Source organism: Bos indicus, chromosome 11 (assembly GCF_029378745.1).
Source record: "Bos indicus isolate NIAB-ARS_2022 breed Sahiwal x Tharparkar chromosome 11, NIAB-ARS_B.indTharparkar_mat_pri_1.0, whole genome shotgun sequence".
In the NCBI taxonomy this organism is placed as follows: domain Eukaryota; kingdom Metazoa; phylum Chordata; class Mammalia; order Artiodactyla; family Bovidae; genus Bos; species Bos indicus.
Window position 1 is genome coordinate 64,602,642 of NC_091770.1, and position 27,129 is coordinate 64,629,770.

Here is a 27,129-nt window from a genome sequence, read left to right on the forward strand (position 1 = left end):
CAGTAGAAGTCCCCAGTGTAAGCTCTATGGTTAGTAGAAAGCAATGGTACTAATGCTACTTTGTACAAAGTAAAGCCCCATAACAGTAACTGTTGTTCAGTGATTTAACTAGCTCTGTGGCAACAGGTCACTCAAATAGCAGTTTTTCTCCCACCAGAGTGACTCCATGGTTCATCATTTGGAAATATATAGAATAGTTGTGGGGACTCTTGCTATCAGTCCTAACTTAGAGATTTTTAGTAGAAAACATGGGGAAGTTTAGTAGAAGAAAGAAGAAGGAGAAAAGGCCTTAAAATAAGGGCCTTGCTTTTGAAAAAGTAACTGAAATATCATGCTATAATGGCCCAACTTTGAAAATAAACAAATTTTAAATCATTATGTTTTCAAACACTCGTATGTTTAAATGTTAAAATGTTTGTCATAGTCCGAAAGATTTAAAACACAGCTGTTGCCGGGTGACGGACGGAAAATTATGCAGTAAAACTCCGTACTCTTAAAAACAAAGACTATTTGTGGTCCCATAGTAGAAATATAGGTTTTTTTTAAGGCCAAGCAGATAGACTACAGTATTACCAAGGGGCCTATGTTATAAAACTAGCTTACCTTCCCTCGCAGGTGGAGTTGGAGAAACTGAAGAATACATAACAAGTTGTATTAAAACACATATAAATGAAAATGCTGTCAAATGAATTCAAGTGAAGTATTTTCACATTGGTATTGCTGTGCTTGCCATTGCAATAGCAATATTTTCTCATGAAACATAAATATGTCAAACCAACATGAAATGCTTAAGTTTTAATAAATGATCATTTAATCATCAAACACAACCTGAGTATGTATACAGAAACTTTTAAAGAAAAGTCGGCGTACAGCCAAATTCCTATATGGACTAGCAGGGGAATGATCAAAAAACCAACACGAAATAAGACTTCCTGTAAAAAGGTCTATAATTCAACATTATTTGACTCCACTGTCATGGAAATAGTTGAAGGATAGTAAATTGATACCATTCTCAGTCATTTTTGTTACACAGTCTTAAATGTTTGCAACTGTAGCATTTTCCATGGCCTTTTTTGGATTATGATATCTGTTGTATTTGTATCAAAGTAGCACTTGAGTTTATGTTATAATCGAAACAGACATTTTTTGCCATTTCTCCTGAGCGCAAAAAATTAATTTAATATTTTTAAATGACATCAAAACTATGGGAAAGTCTTCTTTTACAAATAAAGAAATAAAAATAGAATACATTTGACATAGTGTTTCTGCCACTTGTGCAGATGTTAGGCCTAAAAGTTTTCAAAATCCGTAGTGAAACAATACTGCTTTAGTCACGTAGGGCTTGGTGTCCTTACTAGGCAGGAAACCTCAGGATATGGTACCTGTTAAAAGGTTAGGGTCTAAAACATAAAATACAGGTTCCCAATTTGAATTTAAATAATTATTTCAGAATTTGACTTGGGGGATCCAGGAAAGTTTTGGATATTTTACTAAATCTTTCCCATTTGTGGATAAACCTAACATGTATGAGATCAGTTTTGAAAAATTCAAGCAGATGAGTGTGTGTGTGTGTGTGTGTGTAGTGGAAAAGATAAAAAGTCTCCTTCACTGTATCCTTAATTTAATATGCCATGGTTTCAGGATTATGGGAATTTGGGAAAGCTCATTGAAGTCTTAAACAGCTTCTCCAGAAAGTAGAGCTATACCTTTATCGGGAAACTGCTAGATTTCCCACACTTTTCAATCTGACATTTTAATAAATGGTATAAAAGATACTATGTGAAATAAGTGAGAATACATTCATTTAAATATTTGTCACTAGAATCCAATTTCAATCAATTTAATGCATTCATGTGTGCAGAATTAAAGCAATTGGTAACACTTTGCTATACTGTCTCTGAACACTCTTTTTCCAAATAGCATTTCTTAATCTAGGAAATATGTTCTTGTTAAAGGGAAATATAAGAGTGCAAATATTTTTAAATGATTTTATATTTCTGGGCTTCTTGGTTCAGAAGTTCTAAAACTGAATAAAACATACCATAAAGAGTTTATTCTTTACTGAAAAAAATGCTTATTTCTACATTTATTGAATTATACACCTGTTGTTTATTGGTATCATGAGTATATACAGTTAAATACAAACTATAACCAGAACTAAGTCATTAACTCTCTTTAAGATGTGCAATAACCATGTTCTGGCTTTTTGATGCACCACTGTATACAGTATAAACTAATGCAGGATAAATAAGTTGTGAAAATAAATTTTATATTATTTATAATCCTCAAAAATATATTTTTACCCTTGATAGTCTTTATGACTCCATTTATAATTAAAAGGATTTATAAAGATGAGGTAAAGAACTTTGAATGAAGTGTTATGTTTCTTTAAGAAAAACTTAAATGGTATTTTTCCATAGAAAGGAAATGCTGTTTCTAAGTTTACTAAGTAATACTTCTAAAATGACTGCAACTTTTTATGAGTTTAACAAGTTTAAGCAACATTTTATAGTCTTTTTTTCCTTCATTTTGACACAATATCAAGTCTTAAATTTTACAATGGATTTAAACATACATGATTCCAAGTCATTTAGAAAATAGTAGTAAGTAAATAATTAGCATTTTGAGTGATATTAGAAGTTATTCCCTGACAACATATGCTGGCTTAGAATTAATTGTTATGATGAATTCCCATTTCTCTAGATTTTTCCTTACACTTTACAACACGACATGATCACATGTTCATTATTCATTAGTTGTAAGTGTCTGGGTTGTTGATTGTTATTTAGCAAGACAGAGCTATAGCTCTTTCTTTTTCTTATCATTTTCTCCCCGCTGATTGGCAAGCCTCCTATGCCTGAGATTTGAACTTGAACTAGTGTGCTGGGTGTCGTTTCCCTATCTGAGTACTTCACGGGTTCTTACCCACACGTGGGTTTGTTTTCCTGAGAAGAGGAAAAATGTTACTCACTTTAAAATGGAATGAATAGAAACCAAAGTCATCAAACATTCCCAAACCCCTGTGCTTTATAATTAGGTGAAAAACTGAAAACTGTTATTCTTGTTTGCTTTCCCCAGGGCTGTGAATACTTGATATAAAGATTCATATCAGCCTCTTTGTGTTCTTCCTCTTAAGGCCTTAATGTTTGTTTTCAGTAACTGGATTCTTAACTGATAGTCCATATTTGGTCCCAGACCTCCATGATTTGCATTTTATTCTGCATTTGCATTCACATTATGTCCCATAGAAACTCTTTAAAGTCAAGTGTGTTTATGACTATTATGAAACTCTGGAAAATGAAGTTTGTAATGAAACCGACATAGTCGTCAAAAGGACAATGAAGAGAGCAATTTGATGTAAACCCAGAGTTTCCTTATCCCATCCCAACTTGTAAAAAGGCTTATCTCTCTTCTTTTGAAAATATAAGAAGTTGAATGAATAAGAATTTCTTTGACAATAACCCTCCTCTTAATGGCTCCATAACTATTTGGATGTGTTCTCAAATGTTAACTTAATTTGATAGACAAGCTATAATTAACTGTGACCTATAGTGTTTTCTGTAATTCAGAGACTATTCCTTAGTGATCTGAAAACTTAATTTCATACTAAATGGTGTACAATGTCTGAAGATCTAAAAGCCTACTTCCACTATTTACAAGAAGTCGAAATAGTTTATGTGTCTCCAGGGCTTCAAAAGGGAGATACTTCAGAGATGGAGACTAACAATTTTACTATGTAAAGCCCTAGCAGACTAACTACTGCACATGGGTTCTTTTTAAATTTTTGTTCCGTAGTAACCTTCCTTTCTATGGACTGTAGTTAAAATTATTCATACAATGAAAAGATTCTATGTGTTTCATGGGACAAAAACTCATACTTGACATTTTAAATCTAGTTATTTCATTGATCAAAAAAACAAAACAAAACAAAAACAAAAACCAGTAGTGTACAGAGAGAATTAAGAATTGCAGAAAACAGGTAAAATGCTATTAGCTACGATGCAACAATCACAATAGAAATTTAAGCAATAAAATTAAATTGGGCATTTTGCATTTAGTTGGAACATTTATTTGAAAGTTCCCACCTGATCTGGGGTTATTTGAATACCCCTTCCCTGCTCTCCACTTAAGAATATTTTAGTGTAAGAACTTTGTGATAACTCACCATTGGACATTACTTTTATTTGAAATTGTTCATTCATAAGAGAGTCCGTCTCATGAGTAACCACCCTGCCCTTTACTCTTGAACAGTTCGGATAAATGTATTATTTATTTACAGTCTGTTGTATACATTATTTATGGGAAATATGCTATAACTCTACAAAGCATATGGAATTTATCTTTTTAAGATATGGCTGGCATCTCTGCCAAGATTGGCATAGCCCTGAGTAGAAAAGATTAACCCTCATTGTACAGATAAATATCATGTCTTTTAGAGTCATTATGTGTTAGCATTGCATAATTCCAGGTGCAAATAAATGCATTTTTCCACTTTCATTTTAATTGTCATCATTTCCTTGGCTCCAGCTTCCACCAGAAAATTCCAGAGAATCTGGAATTTTACAATTTGAATTGATCTGTGTTCTAAATTAATATGTTTGGGGAGGAAAATAAGATACTGAGTAGCAGAATCATTTAACCATTTCATTTCTATTAGCTTGCTTCCTGTTCCTTACTTAATGGGTTTAGAATTTTCTGAAGAATCATGTCCATGACATTTTTAACACTGGTTGTACATTTGGTGGCTTGGCCTATTGTTTCACCATATTCAGGCACTTTATAAACTGTGTTCAAAACAAAACCACCAAGGAAAATGTCAGGCTCATTGTGCCCTGCACTTCCTTGGACAAAATAATAGAGACATGTAGACTGTGTTTGTTCTGTGCATATCAAGTATATTGTTAGTGTTCAAGTATTTTTTATTCTAATAATTATTCAAAGCCAGTAACAATCTGCATTTGAGTGAGTATAAACATTTTTATTCTGGAATTTGGGATTTGCAGCAACTCAATTTTATTTTCCAAATTACCCTGCCATTTCAATTAGGTGCATTGTTCCTCACTCTACTGTTTCGACATTCTAGAGGTTTGCTTGCCACCTAAGAGAGAGAGTTGTTTGAGTGTTTAATATTTATTGAGTGCATGTAAAGAACATGCCAGTAGAAAAAAAGAGAAGAATAAAACATTAACAAATCAATTATGGGGCTTTTCTTCAGTTGTAGTAAACTTCTAATACTCCAAATACTCTATAACTATTAAAATAATATGAATAGCCTCAAGAATAATAGCCCTGGGTATCGGGGAAGAATGGTATTCTGATTAATTGGATTTCCTTAAAAAGTGAACCGATGATACAGCTCAGTCTCCTGCTTCTGGAATTCAGTTGCTTTCGTTGATCTCTCTGTTAAACGCCTTGAACTACAGAGAACTTGGCCAAACTAGGAACCAGAAATGCAAATTAAATTTCAAGATGCTTTGAGAAAGGCTGCTCTAATGATTTTACTGAGATAAATAATGAAGAAAAGGGAATAATCTACTCCCTACCTCCAAATTTCACACTGTGAGAGGGCTTGAAAATTCATATATCCCTAAGGAATGATGATACTTGGAAAATAAGATTTGATTGAAAATATTAAAACTGGCAGGGCTTCTTAAAAAAACAAAACAAAACAGGAAAGTTAGAAAATACCCTGTTGCTAATTGTTAGTGGAAATCAGTGGCAAATGTCAATTTCCATGATTCTTTTATCCAAAGCATAATGCTATAAGGTAGTAGAATAAAACAAGACTGCATATTGGCTGAATTCTTATTTCCTTCTCACATCAAAACTGTGATGTGAGAAAAAAAGTTTCTGGTTTGAGAGATTAGAAGTAGAAGAGAGAATATTTCAGAAACACTTGAGAGTGATGAAGGATCTATGCGTGCTCAGTCGCTCAGTCGAGTCTGACTCTTTGCAACTGCGTGAAACTGTAGCCCACCAGGCTCCTCTATTTATGGGGTTTCCCAGGCAGGAATACTGGAGTGGGTTGCCATTTCCTTCTCCAGGGAGTCTTCCTGACCCAGGCATCAAACCCGTGTCTCCTGCATCGGCAGGTAGAATCTTTACCATTGAACCACCTGGGAATCCACCCCAGTGATGAAAAGTGTTGTTGGTAATTTTGAGTTACACAATCTTTCCGGTTGGCAGTGTCTCAATAGAGTATATACACAGTGCAGGCTGTCTGTGAGGGGGCAAGTCATTTCACCTCCAGGAGCCTCAGTTTTATCACCTGTAACATGGCGATAAAGAACCCACTATATTGAGCTTCTGTAAGAATTAAATAGCATTGTATGTAAAACATTTAAAACAGTAAACCCTAAGCAGTGCCTTCCATAATATTTTATCTTCTTACTCGTATTTGGCCCAACCTTCGACAACATGAATCTGATTTGAGAAGAGAAGATTGGGTAGCTGTTTATTTTGTAGGCCATCATATAATTATAGAGTTTAAGCGAAATACTGTCTTAATTCCTATTAGGAGGGGTGGCTATTATTCTGATTTCATCATAATGGGAAAGAAGACTGGCCACTCAGATATGTGGCTGAGATAAGACAATGAATCACTACAGTTTTGTTTTCAAGTTCAACTTCAAATAACAGTTATGTGCATATCTTGTACTTTTCCTCCACATTTCTGAATGCACATGCTTCCTGGCTGAGGTCCAGTTGCTTACAAGATCTCAATATCTACTTGTACTCGGGATACAATGTTTTTGGCCTTATCTGGATGTTCTTTTTGCTAGAGTTGCCTAGAAAATTTGTGGTTTGAGGTTGTTATATATAAGACACTTTTGAGTTTATTTTATCTTAATGTGTTTGTAGAATGAGGTGGACTGACTACTGAGTTACAAATGTAAAATGAAACATTGGAAAGCAAGCAATCTTATGAAAGGGACTTTATAACACCAGGTATGCTGGCATGTAATTTACAGATTCTTCTGCCACTCCTAAATAGCAATGATAGAAACTCATCTAACTTTCAGCAGAAAAATCTGAGCAGATAGATAAAGAGTAAGATTTGAATTATTTAGTTACAAATATTTGGAAATATTGGAAATTTGGAAATAGTGGTGGCAGCTGGATTGGAGGGTTTTTTAAAAAAACACAACTCTGAATTATAGTTCACAGGTACAATTTCAGGTGTAGACGCTTATAAAGTCAAGCATTAAAATAGGAGTTTATTTTTATTAGTAGTATGCCCGCCATAATACATAGCATAGGAAAAAGAAAAGTTACAAAACACAGATTATATACTTTGACTAAGATTCTTCTTTTACTACATACTTTTACTAAGGGCTTCCCTAGTGGCTCAGATGGTAAGGAATTTGCCTGCCATATGGCAGACCAGGTTCAATCCCTGGGTCGGGAAGATCCCACCCACTCCAGTATTCTTGCCTGGGGAATTTCAAGGACAGAAGAGCCTGGCGGGCTACAGCCCATGGAGTTGTAAAGTTATCATCTATAGATGATAACATGTTACAGTAGACATGACAGAGCTACTACACGCACACACACACACACACACACACACACACACACTAAGATTCTTAGTGTAATGAGGCTCTATATTCTCCTTTGTTCTCCACAACAAACTGCTTAATAGAATTTGAACATTAAGTGTGCTTGAATCATTTCTAGGTTACTCATCTGCTTTCCACTTTTGAGATTTGGGTAAAACTGTTTTTACCTCTTGCTAGCTGTTTCCCTTTGGTTGTAATTACTCTGTTTCCTTGTAAATGGTCCGAATGTCCCTACCCCAGGTAGAAATCTATATTCTCTTCTCAGACCACAGTGGAGTCGCTGGGGGATAGTGCTGGCATTGATTCTCAATGTTGAAAAATTGTGCAAAATGTATCAGTGCCATGTGGATATCAGCAGGAAAGCATTTGGGATATTTTGGGTGGTGTTTTATATTCGTAGTCATTTTCCTTTGCATTGTCAATTCATGTATCATTTCCTGGATGAATTAATTCAACTCTACAGATTAGTAATGACCCGAGCGTATAAGAGTTGTGACCTGAAAGATATCAGACTGTGGGAAAGTAAGATTTTGAGGAGTATTCGGGAGTGACCCATTGTGCTGAGCCTGTTTTCTAGGCTCATCTCTGCCTTGACTATTGGGAGAAGAAGGCATGGGGATTTGCAGGAGAGCAGGCAAAATATTGAAGGACTAGGAGACTTAAAAGATGTACTTGACTGCCTAGCTGCTTTAGATTCTATGACAATGTAATTAAAAACACTAAAATTAGTTCTTTCCACATTCTATTGCCTTACTCCTTGAGCATGTGATGGGTGTATGGGGCTGTGTCTACAAGAATGTGCACTTGTGTGTCTCCTCACAACTGAACCTGAGGCTTCAGTGATTCCTAGAGCTCAGACAATCACCTGATACAAAACTTTTCATTTAAAGATGAAATTACTCCTTGGAGAATTTTCACCAAAGGCAAAAAAGCACAAAAATTCTTCTCCTCCTCTCTACATGCCTCATTACACAGAGATAGAGGATTCAATGTTTGAAAAATTATCATTTTTGTAGGTTTTATTTGTGGGACGTGAGAACTGGGAAATATAGAGCTCAATTTAACAGATGCCATCTCTGCCTTTACAAACGCCCCACTCCTGCTATCACACAATCAGATGTGTGTGTGTGTGTATAAATGCATATGCATATATATGTATATGTATTTAAAGCAATACATCAGAGTTACTATGTTGTAAAGATTTTAGAACTCTATTCGATGCTCAGTTAGACACACTTATTCTGTGAGTCAGGATACCGGCCAACACCAGTGTCATGAAGACCATAACTAAGGGATAATTGGCTGGTTGTCAAGATGCATTTTTAGATGAAAAGTCCACAATAGCAAATACGGTGGGGCTGCCCTGTGAGAAGAGGAAGTGTGGTGTCTTGGGGTGAGCCACAGACCCTGAGAGGAGCTGCTGAATCCCATTGTCTCACCACTAATTTACCATCTGCCCTGAGTCACCAAAATTACCCTCAGGCCTCTATTAAGTGGGAGTAATAAGCACATTTTATCGCAGCATTAAAAGAGGGCCCAACGAGAACCCTGGCGGCCTGCAGACTTGGCCACTGGCAGGCTGTGGGTGTGGGGACAGGGAAGGAAATGAGAAAAAGGAGGAGAAGTGTGTGAGGAAGATAACCTTTAAAAGAAAGTCCGCCTCCCCCGGGGAGGCATGGGGGCCACCACCAGTGACTGCCCCAGACTCCGACCAGCACGACAGTCACCCCCCAGATTGATCACCCTTCCGCAGAACAGAAGGTGGACTTAGAAAAGGTTCTGCCTCTGGACCATTCCCTGAGCTCATCTTAATGTGGCCCTGGTCCACAGCATGTGTTCAGGCTGCGGTCTTAATCTGTGAGCTTCTGGTGTTTAAAAACATCTGAAAGCTTGAAAGGGAAGGGGGCAGTTTTACTGTCTTAAAACAAAACATCCTGCTCCAACCTGTCATGCTTAAATGAATTTTGCTTAATGATTTCCAGGGATTTTTTTGGAAATCCATATAAATAATTTTACATTTTCTTGGAATTAACTGAATTTGCAGCCGTGTGGTAGGTTTTGAGAGGCACAGGCTTTCCCTTGGGTTCTAATAAACTGAAGGTGTGATCTGGTGGCTGAGCGTGTTAGAGACCTTATCTGGTTTGTTTAGGTTACTGAGCACATTTGCCAGTGGGATCCACCAAGATCTTCAAAGAGGGGTCTCAGCATAGCAGACTTTAGATACTCATAAATTAAAAGTCTGAGATCCCCAGCTTCTCAGCTGCACGTCTATGCAGGTAACACATGTCCTTTTCATGGGCTACCTTCACAGTTTGTCCTTATCACTCTGCATATGGGTCTTTCTGGTGCCTCTTCCTCAGATGGCACCATTGACTGAGAAACACATGAAGAATCATATCTGCTGAAGTTGTGTGCCTTTAAAGATACTAAGAGACACTGTTTAGACAGAGGTGAGAAGTCTAGTGGTGTGTGTGCTTAGCCACTCAGCTGAGTCTAACTCTTTGCAACCCCATGGACTGTAGCCCGCCAGACTCTTCTTTCCATGGGGATTCTCCAGGCAAGAGTACTGGAGTGGGTTTCCATTTCCTTCTCCAGGGGAATCTTCCCAACCCAGGGATCAAACCCAGGTCTCCCACATTGTGGGCAGATTCTTTACTGTCTGAGCTACCAGGGAAGTCTAGTGAAGGGGGACACATCAGATATGGTTAGGCCAGCAGTGTGGGATGGTGGTATTTGGTGAGCCCGTTGGGTCTGCCTCATGGACTGGTGCAGGTATGTGTGTACACATATGTACAGATGAGGGAGAGCGAGTGTGTGTATACACACATTGGTGCATCCCCCATGTGGACTGGGACTCCCCTGGTCTGGAGGGACTGAGTTGTTCAGTTTGGGAAGCAAGCCAGCTCTTTCAGGTCACTAGAGATCACTTACTAAAGAGACCCTGGTGGTTTGAAAAAGTAAATGTACTTCCCCAAAGAGAAAGCAGCCTGTTGATAGGTGTGGACTGAACTTCAAATTTTGAATACTGTGATCATTTCATCAATTTCTACCTAGCTGCTAGCTGACCTCTTCAGAGACAAGATCATGAGGCTCTCATTTATCCACTTTTTTTCCCCCCAGTGGGACTGGTAGTGTAGAGGTTTTGAAGAAAAAAAAACCTCACTGTTTTGGTCTGGAAAAAAAAAATGATTCTGGCATCATACTGATGTGATGAAAAACCAAGTGCAAAAAAAGTCAAAGTGCTTTGTAGACTGTAAAGTGATTTATAAATATTAGGTATCAAATGAAACTTGATGGGGTGGGGAGGAGCAAACCACCTGTAAAATCATGTTATTTGAAGGTGAAAATAAGATCAGTTTGCATTCCCTGAGCACACACCAGCTGGGAGATAGCCCAAGGCATACTGAGCTGTACATGAAGCCAGCTCAGGTTAACCGTTCTTTCCAGAAGGTCTATAAACTGAGTACACCTGTATGTAGATATTTTAGGATTGACTGGGTCAACCTACATTGCTTCATTAGTGTTGTTACTTTATTACTGTCACATTAAAAGCTATTGTAGGTGCCACCTATTGGGTACTTGCTGCATGCTTGGAAATTGATGCTTGCTGTGTCTGCAGAGAAGTATTTTTTTAATCCTCATTTATGGATTAGGACATCAAGAGTTAGGGAGGTTGTGACTTGTCTTCAGACAGTGTAAGTGGTCTAGGATACGTCTGGCTGCAGGTTTACTTTCTTTTGCCTGTGTTATCTTGCAACTGAGTATTATATTTTTATAGTGGTTTGTGTGAATAGAGGGTGGTGTCTTTAAATTGTGCAAGTCTTTTTTCAATGCTTTATAATGTCTGATGTTGGAGATCACAGTATTAGGTGACAACAGAGATCCTCTGTACATCACTTAAGTGATTTGTTTATTCATTGAAAAACATATTTGTGTCTAATGTGGTACAGACATTCTCCTGGGATAGAGGGCATTAGAATGAAGATATAATCCAGGACTTCAGAACATTTATGGTGTAGAATTGTAGACAGACTCAACAGATCATCATGGAACTATACAAGAGTGAAATAATAGACATGTGTGTGAGGGGTTCTAAGTGCTCAGTGAGGGGAGCCTCATTCATCCTGGGGGAAGTATGTGTGTGTGTGTGTGTGTGTATCAGGGAAGGCTTTCTGGGGAAGGTAATATCTCAGTTGTGACTTAGTAAGTAGGAGGTAATCAGGGGCCAGGTACAGCAAAGTAGGGCATTCCAGGCAACGGAGAAGGATGAGGATGGGCCCAGAAGGACAAGATGAATGTATCTGTCGGAAATCACTTGCTGAAGGGGACTTCTCTGGTGGTCCAGTGGCTAAGACTCCACGCTCCCAATGCAGGGGCCTGCATTCAATCCCTCATCAGGGAACTAGATCCCACATGCTGCAACTGGAAAAAAAAAAAAAAAGATCCCCCATGATGCAACTAAGACCTGGTGCAGCCAAATAAATAAATAAAATAAATATTGAAAGAAAAAAAAAGAAATCACAGGCTGGAGCACAAGGATCAAGGAGAAGAATGATCCCCACGGGGTAGACTATGAAGGATTTTGTATATGAGGCTAAGGACCCCAAAATGTATTCTATAGGCAGTAGGGGACTGGTTATTCATTAATAAACATTTCCTGAGTGCCAGCCAGTATCAGGCACTGTGCTTGGTATGAAGGATGCAATAGGGAACAAAATGGGCACTGGTTCCTATCAAAAAATTGAACTCTTTTAAAACTAGGGAGTAATTTGACTTGAATTCTTTAATGCTGGGAAGGCCTTAACAAGAACAGTAATCACTAAGGTGAAATATGAGAGAAATGGATAAGACTTGATAACTGATGTGAAGAAGTTATGCACATATGCAGATGACACCACCTTTATGGCAGAAAGTGAAGAGCAACTAAAAATCCTCTTGATGACAGTGAAAGTGGAGAGTGAAAAAGTTGGCTTAAAGCTCAACATTCAGAAAACGAAGATCATGGCATCCGGTCCCATCACTTCATGGGAAATAGATGGGGAAACAGTGGAAACAGTGTCAGACTTTATTTTTCTGGGCTCCAAAATCACTGCAGATGGTGACTGCAGCCATGAAATTAAAAGACGCTTACTCCTTGGAAGGAAAGTTATGACCAACCTAGACAGCATATTCAAAAGCAGAGACATTACTTTGCCAACAAAGGTTCATCTAGTCAAGGCTATGGTTTCTCCAGTGGTCATGTATGGATGTGAGAGTTGGACTGTGAAGAAGGCTGAGCACCAAAGAATTGATGCTTTTGAACTGTGGTGTTGAAGAAGACTCTTGAGAGTCCTTTGGACTGCAAGGAGATCCAACCAGTCCATTCTGAAGGAGATCAGCCCTGGGATTTCTTTGGAAGGAATGATGCTGAAGCTGAAACTCCAGTACTTTGGCCACCTCATGCGAAGAGTTGACTCATTGGAAAAGACTCTGATGCTGGGAGGGATTGGGGGCAGGAGGAGAAGGGGACGACAGAGGATGAGATGGCTGGATGGCATCACTGACTCGATGGACGTGAGTCTGAGTGAACTCCGGGAGTTGGTGATGGACAAGGAGGCCTGGCGTGCTGCAATTCATGGGGTTGCAAAGAGTTAGACACGACTGAGCGACTGATCTGATCTGATCTGATCTGTGAAGAAGTTGGTGAGAGAGAACTAGAGAGAGAAGGGTGTCATGCGTGGTTCTCATGGATGGTTTTATAGCACAGATGGATGGGGTTATATAAACATCCACTAGGGTCGAGAATCGGAGAAGGCGATGGCACCCCACTCCGGTACTCTTGCCTGGAAACTCCCATGGACGGAGGAGCCTGGAGGGGTACAGTACATGGGGTAACTAAGAGTCGGACATGACTGAGCAACTTCACTTTAACTTTTTACTATCATGCATTGGAGAAGGCAATGGCACCCCCACTCCAGTACTCTTGCCTGGAAACTCCCATGGACTGAGGAGCCTGGTGGGCTGCCGTCTCTGGGGTCGCACAGAGTCGGACATGACTGAAGCTACTTAGCAGCAGCAGCAGCAACAGCAGGGTCAAGAATAAAGAAGACTGAGTCAGAGGTTTGGTGGGGAGATGAAGAGTTTAACTTTGGACTTGTTAAGTCCTTTGTATGGAGATCATTTCACAGGGAACTGGGCATACAAGTCTAAAGCCCAAAGAAGAGATCCAGAGACACAGAGTTCATAGCGTAGGGATGACACCTCACATCACAGTCATGAAAGGAACTATCTAAGGAAAACATGGAGAGTGATACAAGAACCTCCCTGAAGGATATCCAAAATTAAGGTGTAAATGGAAAAAGCATTCATGAAGGGAAGAAGAAGGTTAAAAAGCTACCACTGGATGGCTTTATTCAGGAGAAAGGATAGGCTGGAAAGCTGTAGTTTGTCTGTTGGAGAGTCAGTGGAACAGACACTAGTGAAATGACTCAGTTTAGTTCTGAAATGCTGGACTGTATGTTTGTGTTCTCTAAGTACTGAGACCTGAGCGTGCGCGATACACTGTGCTGAGAACAGGAAAGAACAAGATGGAGAAGATTCTGACCCCATCCCTGGCCTGGAGGAGCCTGTAGTTAAGGAGGCTGTTGCTTCTATTTTATTACCAGATACCAGTACAGTTGCCTTATCAATAAAAAATACCACTTGATGATGTTTAGCTTATTATCACTTGAAAAACCTTCTTTCAAACATTCTTGAGAAGTGGTGGAAGGAATGGGAATGTTCAAGCTGTTGAAGAGAGAAAAAATGGGAAGAATCACAGACTTGCTTCACATATTGAAAATGGCTGTCTTCTGGGGGCCCCAGAACTAGACAAACCAGGCATGGGAATTAAAGGGAATTAAACTGATTTCCATATTATGTGATACGTTTATACATTGATGATGCCATCTGACAGAGGATGAGATGGTTGGACGGCATCATTGACTCAATGGATAGGAGTTTGAGCAAACTCCAGGAGATGGTGAAGGACAGGGAAGCCTGGTGTGCTGCATTCCATGGGGTCACAAAGAGTTGGACATGACTGAGTGACTGGACAACAAGAAGAACTTTCTGATGGAGGGAGGCCCCTAGCTAGCTGCCTCCATTTGTGACACATGAAATTATGTCTGGAGGACTATTGACCCTCAGTGTCCATTAGAATTTAGACTTTGTGATGTTCAGTGTCTTTCCAACCCTGGTTTTTCTATCTAGCCCTGTGAACATTGAGATAAATTTGTTCTCAAACTTTTATAGAATCACATACTCCTTTGAGAATCTGGTGAAAAGTTATGGACACTATCCCCAGGAGGGAAAAATCCAAGTATGTACATAATACAATTATTGTTAATATAACACCCCCAGCTGAAGTCTTATGCAGGAGGTCCATGGACTTTAGGTTAGGACCCTTTGTCTTAATGGATTTTTAATAAATGAGAACATAGACATTGCTTACTCTGAAATTATGTACCTTGAAGAAAAAGGCTCTTTGGGACTTAATTTAGAACGATGACTAAGGTTCACTATACATCTAATGCAATGCATCATTGATTTTATTCTGTCAGCCTTACTTTACAAGTGGCCCCAAGCAACTCACAGCTTCACAGATATATGGACATAATCAAATGCACATATTTTATTTTAAAAATAATAATGATGTTGTTTGGTGTAACTGCATATAGTCACGGAAATATGTTATTGTAACTGAGCTTCTCTGGCAGGTGGATTTGGGGGAAGTTCTTTCTGATTAGATCCGTCTTGCATATTTGTACTGGAAGACTTCATGAGCTATTTCTGATACTTAGACTTTAATCACGCTTAATGAACTGAACTAAGCATAATTCTTGTTCTGTTTTGGTAACCTTGTGGATTTCTCCTAATGCTTAGTTTTGTATGACTACCCCGTTCTTGAAATGCTAATACCCCAAATGCTAATTGAAGGGAGGACCACAGAAGTTAGATTTCCTTGCAGAGAAGTGCATTCAGGTTTCTCAGGCCTTTCCAGAAGAGCAAGGCTGTGAGAAGAATGATATTAGGTGGAAAGATTGGCTCCTACCTTTGGCGAGCACACAAATTTAAACATATAGGTTGCACAAAATTTGGATAAACTGAGGTGGAATCCAACATTTCTTGCATGAATGCCTGTATAATGTGGCGATAGCTGTGAGAAAAGAGGAGCCCGGCATCTAAGACCCAACACAATGAAAATGCAATGAATCGGAATGCCTCACAGATCATAGCGGAATCAGAATTTCCAGCAAGGAAAATCTTTTCATGGTGAATTAAGTGGTGGATGAAGAAAAATGGTGATGAAAAAAGGTAGGCACAGATCACAAACACTGGGCTCAGGGCTCACTGCTGAAGATTTAAGAACCTTAGCTAAAGCTATGCAGAATAGAATGTGGAAAATTGAATTTACTAAACAATTAAGCATTGAATTAATCTACATCCTGCACAGTAGAAAAGTGGGGGAGGGAGCAGAGCAGAGTTGAATAAATCAGTGGAGCTCATTAAAAGATAGTGAATATATCAGGTCTGTTGTAGCATAGAGGAGGACAGTTTCCTGTGTAACACGGAATCATTCTTTGGTTTGAAGTCACCTTTCTGGAGTCCCAGTCTTAATCAGATTAACAAACATGCTTCTGATGAGGTTAGTCTGTTGCTCTGTATTTCAGCTTGTTTATCACTAGCTTTTCTATTAATTACAAGTCAGATCACCAGTCCACAATAGTAGTGAGGGACAACATAAATAAAATGAGAGTGCCCAGGAGATGTCACTCGCAGGATCTCATGCATCCTGAAACTCCCACGGGTTCCTGCAGCCTCCCACATGCCTTGCTGGTCTTTTGTTCAATTACAGTTAATGCAATAGTTTGCCATTTTCTCCTTCTAATTATATTTTCAAGTGGGATTTGTAGCACATAGAAAAACATCCTTTTACATGTTGAGACACCGGGGTTTTGTGCCTGGCATTGTCTGTCCCCTGGGTGCTGTACCATTCTTTCTGCAGCGCTCTGAATAAACAAGTCCCCCTTTTAGAGCTGCAGTTGTACAAACTGAAAATTTATGCATTAACTGTTTGCATTCTGAGCATGTGTTCCAGATTACGTCTTACAGCATTCTTCTGGCATGCTACAGAATGCGTGTTTGTCAGAAGCGTTTCTTTCACAGTTCACATATCTTTCAATCACAGAATCGGCAGATCAATTAGCACTGTTTTTTAGGATATGCATACATGGTTGAATCAAACATACAAGTAGGCACATATCTTTCTGTGACTTTATTTCATTTTTGGGGCTGCCATAATCTTCTGGCCAGGATGATCGAGTAGGTGGCAGGCAAGCATCCCTTTCAGGAACAGTGAACCTCTTCCTTCAACTCTGGTATATCATGCCTCTTAGATGGGAATCTTTACTTTTCTCTCCCTGGGTGTCTGAAATATTTTGACTTGCTCAGTTCTTCTCATTTCATCTGGAATATGGAATTACTTTTTGAGAAATAAGCAAGGAGCCCTTTGGTTTTGCTAGGTATATTTAAAGTGTTGGGAGGGTCAGTAACTTTACTACTACACAGTCATGAACCATGACATTCAGTGACCGAAACGATGTAGACATATTTTACATACAAGATCATCATGCTGTTCCTGCTGATCATCTTGAAGACAAATATCCCTTCCTAGCCAAGAATCTGCTTTCTACTTTGCATCATTCCTACTATGCAGGATGACCGGTGACTCATAAGGCTGTTTTTTTGAAAGCTAGCACTGAAAGCTAATTAAAATCTTTTCTGGGTGATAAAGGGAGATTTGGGAGAAGAGTCACCATGATTGCTTTCCCCAAGAATTTAATTTATAGCCAGTTTTTTTCCTATCTTAATGCTACTTTCAAATGCACCCAGTGATAAGAAGCAACATCTGTTTTCCCCTCAATAGTACAAGAAGGCTCGGCATGGGGCTGAGTGTACACAGTCCATGTGAACCTATTGTTATTCTCATTTCTTTTTGTCCCTGTGCCTGGTCCATTTGCCATGTACCATCCGGCAAACAGCTGACACATACTAGCTATTATGGACCCTGGCCTAATTGTGAGGTCTTAAAAGCTCTGCCATGTTTGTCTTCTAGGATGAATCAGAAGCCTCTGCTCAGCGCAGTGCTGCAGACCACCACTCTCATTTTGCATTTTTAGAGTAGCAGACTGTTGTGCCAGGGGGTTGGTGGATGTTAAAAATATAGTCAGCAGGAAGAACAATGTTTCCTCCTCCCCTTCTTTGCCTGGAATGATCTTGCTTTCCTTAGAAATAAAGCATGCAGTTACTTACGCTTAACTATCGGTAGATATTATTTTAGCTTCGAAGCAGAGGTTGGCAAATTTTAGATGCGCCAGTGGAGCTCTGAGCTGGCACCATTGGTGAAGGGGGATGGGGAAGATGGTGGAGTTGTCCATCCCAGCCCTCCACCGTCAACAGACCACTCTATTCAGATGTCTGCTTTGTGCCCCCACAGCCCTCTTGGAACAGAGATCATGATGACACGGCATCTACCCGCTCAGGAGGAACCCCAGGCCCTTCCAGCGGGGGCCATACGTCACACAGTGGGGATAACAGCAGTGAGCAAGGTAGGAGAGCTGTTCTTGATTCTCTTGCTACTTGTGTCATTTCCCAGGGTTGAAAAATTAGAAATGTCTAGTGAATGACTCTTTATACAATTTTTCCTAGAATGTAAACCCTGTATAATATGAGAACTGGCTCATCTTATCTTATCCCCCACCTCCACCCCGATCCCCTTCTTCTTTCTCTGCCATTCAAGCTACCTAGCTGCTTGTCACCTGGCCACCTTTACAAAACAGGGTCAGTGAATTCCAATGAAAGAAGCTGATTAGACGTTTGAATGTGTGAAAATAGCATGCCACGAATACCCTGCTATAGAAATAAACAAAAGTTTATTATTACTTTCCATTAGAGGCTTTTCGAGAGATCGTGAAGAAACATCCTCTAGGATTCCAATTGAATGATGTCTTAAGATGCTTAGGAGGCAGTGGGCCTTTCAGGAACCATGTTGGGCTTTTCTCTTCACTGGGTTGAAGCCATTTTTCCAGATTTACTTATTTGGATCTCTTCAGTGCTTGACTTCATGGCAAAGTCAGACTAGAGGGAATTAGGATGAGATGGAAAGCAACCAGATCAATTTCGTCACTGTGGTTCTTGGAGTGCACATACCTGTGTGTACTTGGGTGCCCGTGGATGTGCATGTCTGACTGTCACTGGTGGGAGATAAAGTTTAAACATAAAGTTCAGCTTCAGCAATAAGGTGAACGAGGATTTAAATGTCTTGTACTGCTTTTGATGAGACCTACCGCAGGGGATTTTGTGTTCAATTCATGCAACCAAAGTTTAAAAGAGTATTCTCTCCCTGAATATAAAAAGACGGCTTTATTGAGGTTGACTCTGAGCCCACAGTAGGTACATACTTTTAAAATCAGCTTTTATGATCATGTTTCACTGGAGTGTTGTTACCCAACAAAAGAATTTTGTTTTCTAACCAAACCGGGCTATGCAATTAGAACTGCAATGTCTGCAATGAATTGAACACGATTAGTTTGACAATGCGGAACTTTCTCTGGTGGCTCAGATGGTAAAGCATCCGCCTCCCATTCAGGAGTCCTGGGTCAAGAAGATTCCCCTAGAGAAGGGAATAACAGAAACAGGAAAGTCCTTTCTTGGGAGGCGGGTACATGTATGCTATTTGGACTGGGAATAACTTCTACACGTAGAATTGTAAGCATTTGAGATATTTTATTGTTCAGAGAGAAGTTGCTGACATCATCACAGCTCTAAGTCTAGTAAAAATGGAGCCTGGAATAGTAAACTTGTTCAGAGCTGAGACAGAAACAGGTAACCTCTGACCTCTGCCTTTTACTGCAGAATTATATGCAGCATAAATCCACAGGGCCTCTTTCCTTTCAAGTGTGGGTATGTATATATTATGGTGTCACTGTTCACAGTGCTGTAGTTAAGGTGAGGTCAACATTTCCATAGAAAGCCCTACTTTCAGAATTCAGCTTGCACCATGAATTTTCGAAAGGTGTAAATGGAATCTCAATTCTTTCTGCTGTGCTCCAAAGTTGCTACATGGGGTCATAGCCTAGTGTTTCGTTTGTTTGTTTCTTTTTCTTTTTTTCATGTCTTGCTATTTTAAAAAGAATACATCACCCAGCAGGCCCCTAGTTTAGCTGCTACTTTGAAGGATGTAAACTGCTACCATGTATTTGAATTTAAAACAGAAACATCCTCAGATACAAAGATTTTCAGAGGGAAGTGCCCCATCCCAGTCTTCCCCTTTGACACATCAGAACAAGGAATCAGGAATTTCTCAGGTTCATTTCTCCTTCAATGAGTGTTCTCCAAAGGCCAGTTTAATAATGAATGTGATTGTAAGCCATATACCCTTCACGTTACTGGAGTTTTCCATTCACATCGTTTCTCTTTCTGTTTTTTCATATAAAAACCACTAGCTTGTTTTTCCTTTTAATGCATTTTCACATAAATTGTCTCATTCGAATGGAACCTGTGGAAAACAGTCATGTAATCCTGGGCGGTAGATAAAACAGGTCTAGCCCATTTGACAGATGAGGAACAGGAGGTTGGATGAGCTGGGCAGTTTGCTGAAGCTATGGTGCAGTGCCAGACCTCAAATTTCAGTTTCCTGATTATTTTTTTAAGACTCTTCTCATCATGCCCTCTTTCTAGCAAAGAAGTAAAGTCACTTATTTCCACGGTCATCATGGGAAGGCTTTTGGTGCTGATCACACCCCCCACCCCCAGGACTCCCCCCACCAGCTGGACCACAGAGGTGGTAGGAGTCACACCTTCTGTGCCCCCTACCCCTCCCCATAGGCTCTCCTGGGCAGTGCGATTTATTCCCTGCTAAATGCAGAATGATGCCTGGAAGTGTTGCTTCAACAACTTCTGTGCATTTCCATGCCAACCACGACCCTTCTCGGCTCTTTTTTTTTTTCATCCTTGAGACCTGTGGAGCTGGATCTTTGTGCAGCCTTTGGATTAGCTGTGCACCGTGGCTTTCCCGTGTTCTCCTGTCTGCCTTTTCTGGCAGGCATGGATGTGTAAGCCGTGCCAGCATTTGGCCCGTAGTGCATGTCCTAAATAGTTATTTACACAGTTTGAGTCCATTTTAGTCAACTGGGTAAATAACAGCCCTCTTCAAAAGATTTATAAATCCATAAATATGTCTTTATACATACCCAATAGACAGAAATAACTCAATCTGTCAAGAACATATCTGGAGAGGTGTTTCCCCCACAGACGGGAGTAATACATATTTTAAAACTTTTTCTACTATATTATTTGTACTGCATTTCTTTTTCCCTTATTCGTTTTCAATGTTTGCCACTTTATTATGGCACCCAAGGTACAAAAAAAGAGAAAAAAATCCCCTAGGCTTTGGTCTTCTGTTAAACAACCTTGTCTACAGTGCAAGGTAGGCATGTGACAGACTCTCAAGCGAGCCTTGTTCTTTCGGACTTACAAAGTAAAGAAAAGAAAATCAGTCATCCAGGAAATCATAATATTCTGACAGATTTCAAAATACATTAACAGTTCCTAGTAAAGAGTTCCAGCAGTTTGAGGAATTTTGAGAACCTGATAATTAGACAAATGAGTGACTCTTCTGGTTGATAGAGGAGTTTTAGTCTACATTTTTACCTAAGCATAAACAATAAAGTACAGAATCAAATGCTGGTCATTCTGAAGAGAATATACATGAGGTATATAACCAAGAAAATGCCAGCGATATTCTTCTTTTTCGGGGATTTAGTGGAGAAGGCAATGGCACCCCACTCCAGCACTCTTGCCTGGAAAGTCCCATGGACGGAGGAGCCTGGTGGGCCGCAGTCCGTGGGGTCACAGAGTCGGACTCGACTGAGCAACTTCACTTTCACTTTCACTTTTCACTTTCATGCACTGGAGAAGGAAATGGCAACCCACTCCAGTGTTCTTGCCTGGAGAATCCCAGGGACGGGGGAGCCTGGTGGGCTGCTGTCTATGGGGTTGCACAGAGTCGGACACGACTGAAGCGACTTAGCAGCAGCAGCAGTGTTTATTCATGATTTACTTAGCAGTAAAGAATCCACCTGCAATGCAGGAGATGTGGGTTCAATCCCTGGGTCAGGAAGATTCCCCTGGTGGAGGAAATGGCAACCCACTCCAGTGCTCTTGCCTGAAGAATCCCCATGGACAGAGGAGCCTGGTGGGCTATAGTCCTTGGGGTTGCAAAGAGTCGGACATGGCTGAAGTGAATGAACATACATGAATGATTTATATAATATATCTCTCGCCCAACTCAAATTATTTATCATGGCAAGTCTTCTTATGGCATCTACATTCATTTCATATTAACACTTGTGGTCCCTTGCAGGAAATTGAGTCTTCAATAGCGAAGTACCTTTAAATGGGGATTTATAAGGAAGGCCTAACATCTGTATTTGGTTGGGGGTTTCAGCTGATGTGGCTGCAACATTGATTTTTGTCTACTTTTTAACTTTCCTCAAAGCACTTCCAGAGATATGAGATTTGATTCTTATTTTCGCCCTGTCAATGATTTGCTATTTTCCCATTTCAGAAGAGGCAAAAGTAGAGCTGAGAAATCTGGAAATGAGTCACTGTCAGCCACCTCGGAATCTTCATCTCTTGTCTTTGTAACTGCTTTAGGACGTGGTGTGTTCAGGACCTAGGATGAGGTGCACATTGGCAGATCCTGGGCTCTTTCGTGTGTCTTTTTTATCCTACTGGGTGCAGCTGCCCTACTGATCGTAATCAGGGTCTATTCTAGTAAGCATGTGGTTTGGACAGGAAGAACACAAGCAAATCTGGTGTTTTCTTCATGGATTTTTCTCCCACTGCTCCCCTCGGCCCGGGGCTCCCCTGGTGGCTCAGATGGTAAAGAATCCTCTTGCAACGCAGGAGATCCGGGTTTGATCCCTGAGTAGGGAAGATCCCCTGGAGGAGGGCATGGCAACCCACCCTAGTACACTTGCCTTGAGAATCCCCATGGACCGAGAAGTCTGGCGGTCTACAGTCCATGGGGTCACACAGAATCAGACATGACTGAGCGACTAACCACGGCACAGTAAACCCCCACCCCCACCCCAGGGCTTCCAGAGCCACTCTGTAGCTCATAAGCAGCCTTAGCTGTGCTTCCACGTTTTGAGTTTGGGCAAGTCTCCTTTTTGGGTTGAAAGTCAAGAGAGATGAATACGTGATAGCAATGAAATAATAAAATAACCCACTATGGGCTGTCAGTCAGTGTAGGTATTTCATCACTCGTGTTGTGGAGAAGGTCACCGAGGTCCAGAGAGGTGGAGAGACTTACCCACAGTCACATCCTGGTTGGTGGTACAGCAGGGACTTGAACCCATGCAGTCTGACTCCAGAGCCCAAGCCACTATTTGATGTGATCCTGGGATGTTACCTAGAAATGGGAAAACAGGTCCTGCGAGGGCCATTCTCTCTGTGATCACCTCAAGGACTCTGGCTCCTATTGCCTGCGCTGGGCCTGGTGCTCTTGTCTGTAATCGGGTGATGAAGCTGTGAATCAAACAGAATCAGCGTTAGCTTCAGGGGGGTTCTACTCTGCTGGGGACTGAGAATCCAGTTTTGTGTGCTAAGTAGAAGGATGACTGAGCTCTTGACAGCGGAGTAGGATGATTGATATGATTAATTTGTATTATGTATGAAGAGCCTCCACCATTGCACTCATTCAAAGATTTATTGAATTGAGAAGAGGAGCCTAGAAAACAAGTAAGGACATTTCTCTCGCAGAACATTTCCCACTTCAAGCTCATCTCATTTTCCTCTTTTGTGAGGAGAAAGAAAAAGTCTGATTTTTACATTGAAATTGCACATGAAACATTTCAACCCTAAAGAATTTTGCCGGTCTCTAGAATTTTTCTAAAACCCGCTTATGAACTTCTTGGGGGGCCAGGGCTCAGATCAACAATGGTATCTTTGCTCCCACAAAAAAATGCAAAATCAGGATGTTTCTTTAAAGAGGAACCATTGAGAAGCACTGCTATTTCTTTACAATAATGTGTCAGCAGTTGCCACTGCCCCTCCCCCCTGCACACCAGCTTTTGTAGGCGTTCCGGCAACCTATAGGCAGAAGGCAATTCCATTTATTATTGAAGGGAATTTGGAGGCAGTCATTTCAGACCTGTGAAGCCAGCAGGCAGAGCTGGGTGAGAGCAGGGCGGTGGGGTGGGGGTGGGGGGGCGGGTGCGTGGAGAGAAGGAGGTAGGGAAGGGCCACATTTTGTTCCAGATGACTAAGCAACGATTTATATACCCGCTCGCCTTTTTACATGAAGAAGAAAAGTAATAACAGCCCAAACCCGGGCATTTGAAACAGTCAGCTGTCTGATGAATAATGGGGTAGGTGGGAAGGAGCTCTCTGATTGGATGTCTTAATGAGCAATTTCGCACAGAGTTTGGGCTGCAGTTCCCCTTGACCTTTGCCCTTTATTGACCAAACTGACACTTCATTTTTCACATACTTCCAATTATGGCTTGGCTCAAGTGTTGCCCTCCCTCCTTTATTTCTTTCCTATGGACAACTTGAGAGTAGTTGAGGCCACAGAAGATATTTTAATTTGAAAAACTACTGTAGCAACTCTGGTTTAGGATATAATCTGTAATCTGCAGTTTTTCAGATGAAGACACAAAGTAAATACTGCTTGTTTTGAAACAGTTTTATTTTGTTTTTTTTTTATCCCAATTTATTTTAAAAACAAAATATTTATAATAATCTAAGCACCCTGAAAAGAAAGAAAAATGTCTAAAAAGTAGACTTTTTTTTTTTTCATTTATTTGTCTGTTGGTCCAGGTGACTTAAATGATCCTATATTTGTTCACACTTACTTCTTAAGCCTTGTTCTTCTCCCAGAATGTCCTCTATTTCAATAGCACTAGAATGCATTTTGCAAAATACACTTTGGTAAAAAAAGTAGAATACAATTGTGATCACAGGCCTTAGGCCTTGGGCCACTGCTGCCCTGTGTTGTACTTCAGTTACATTTAATGTTGATTGCAAATTCAAGTGTGGTCTTTGCTTGCAGTGGCAGGCAGAACAGGAAAATGATTTCCTGATGGGAAAAGTCAGGTGTAAAAAAAGAAAGGGGAAGTTATTATACTCTGCAAATCCATGTTATCAAAAAGTTCCATATTACTAACTTATCAAATATGTTAAATTAGATGTATGGACAGAGAATTGTTTTTTCCCAAGAACACCCTGTACTCTAATCACCTTATCTTTTATTGACTCATCAAATGTGAGTAACTGTTTTCTGTTCTCCATTTGCTTGGCTTCAGGCATCATGGAAGCAGGTTGTCTTTAAACAAAAAAAAATAACTGCATAATCTGAAAGGCATTACTGTTTATTTAGGGGCATGAACTTGGCCACGAGTGTTTTCACAGAAAGTGCATATTCTCACTAATACCAGGGGTACATCCCCAGTGGACTTGGTCATTGGTTTTCATCTTAACTGAAAAATTCACTTGAAATTATTTACTCCCAAATAGATTTCCCTCTAACACAAAAGTGTGTGTTGCAAAGTGGATGAAGTGTTACCTACTTTATTATGTAGCCCTGTGGCATATCCATGGCATATTTTTACTATAATATGGTAATAAAAGAATATGTAAAAGGCAGACAAAGGTTCTGTCTTTTTCTGTAAGGTGACCTCTGTTACCAAGTAACTGCTTTACTTATGAGCTTATTAAAAACTCAAAAAATGAGCTTTTCATACTTCAGAGGCATTGATGTGAAAATGAGCTGTCCTGTGAGTAGTTTCTTGATCATTTTTAGAACAATTGATTAGCCAAAGAGCTCCTGTCATTAGTTGACATTGACTGATAGCAATTTGTCACAAGCTCTGAAGGTCAGCGAGACAGTTGGAGTTTCAGCCTGCCTTTGATTGACCTTTACAGAGTCCATCCTCATGTGATTGGGTTTGAATGGGTCTGACCCTCGATTGGAAAAGACAGGACATTAGTCAACAGGCTCATTTCGTATATTTTCTGTTGATTGCTCATTTTTATTTATGTGTGAACTCAAGGTCTGGATAGCTTATCAAATTTTGTACTCTAGGTTTTGAAATGTAAGAAGTGCGGTACTTGTTAAGTATGGCCTTAAAACCACAAGTCTGTTTCCCCCCTGGTTTGCAGTTATAGAATACTCTGTACGTAATGTGGGCTTTGCCACTGACACTTGCTCTGTCACCTGTGCAGATACTGGGATTTTTGTTGCCTTCGATGAATTGAAATTTTGTTTTTGTTGTGTTGGTTTCTTAAGAAATACCGACTTCGGTGTGACTTGTCGGACTTCTGAAATTATACCCCAGTTCTCTGACTTTCCAAGAATTAATGGCATTGGTCTCTCAAGAGTCTTGTAATATTTTAAAATAAAAAATGAGTAGCAAAGAATTCTATGAATGATGATGTTATGTCAACTCATCAGGAAGTCCTGCAAGCCAGAAGGTATGAAAACATTTTAGAAAGGTGTCTTCTTTACAATTTCACTTTGTCTACTGAAGATTAGAGAAAGCTTTTCTGACTGTAACAACGCTGGCCTCTCAGGGAGAGTGGGATGTGATACTTTCTGTTGTAGTGGACCTGGAAGTAAATGGTTAGTTCTTTCTTCCCAAAACCGTGAAGTGTTTTTCAAAAACATATCTCGTATAGAAGAATATATTCCACATTTGTATTAATAACATGCATTTTATTGCCTTATGTAAATAATAAAAGGGTCACCTGTGCTTTCAAAACTCAGATATTAGTGTGTAATTATTTAATTCAGTTTCCAAATAAGGCCTTTCTTTTCTTTTCTTCTCTTTCACTTTCCTTTTTCCTCTTGACTCTGCATTGAGTTTTAAACTATAAGCAATAACTTGCTTTTCAGGTCCATCCTCCTAGGCATTCTAAGGTCACCACATACAGCCTGGCACAGCTGAAACATGTGTTTCAGTTTCTACTCTAGAAAATAAACCAGGAGAGAATCCATTGTCCCTGGTAGTAGATTCTTTATAAGGTGTCATTCTTGGCAAGGCTGCAATGAGGAAGTTAATTTTAGGGAAGCATCCCTTTCATATAGCCCAAGGAGCTAAAAAGAGTTTAAAATTGTAATCACTTCTTGCAGATGAGCCAGAATATGATCACAAGTTGTATTTAAGGGGAGAAATGTAAATTTATACATTTCAGTCAAGTCATTAGAAATAGATTAAGCACTTACTGTATGGAAGGTGCCCTGTGTGAGGCTATTAAATTGAGTAGGTCATAGTATTTGCCCTCAGGAAGCTCATGTGTGCTACCAAGAGCATTAAGCTTATGGAGGTGAAATATTCACTAAATACTGAATATTCTTAGGAAGCTATGAGTGTATGTATTTCACAATACACCAGTGATGCAGATACACTGAACTCTGTGGCCAAGGATGTTGACTGAAACACAGAGTGGATGGGGTTTGTCCTAACTGGCAGAGGGACACTTCTAC

The 27,129-nt window shown here is 39.9% G+C and overlaps 1 protein-coding gene across 3 annotated transcripts in view; it reads left to right on the forward strand.

The window, feature by feature from the left end:
* MEIS1 (Meis homeobox 1) overlaps window positions 1-27,129 on the forward strand; it is a 142,761-nt gene that overhangs the window by 12,662 nt on the left and 102,970 nt on the right. For all 3 annotated transcript variants that reach the window (XR_011569314.1, XM_019970409.2, XM_019970407.2), the window contains one exon: window positions 18,076-18,187. Coding sequence is in view for 2 of the 3 variants with exons in the window: in XM_019970409.2 (XP_019825968.1) it covers window positions 18,076-18,187 (112 nt within the window). In the remaining variant the exon portion in view is untranslated. The remainder of the gene's footprint in view (window positions 1-18,075; window positions 18,188-27,129) is intronic.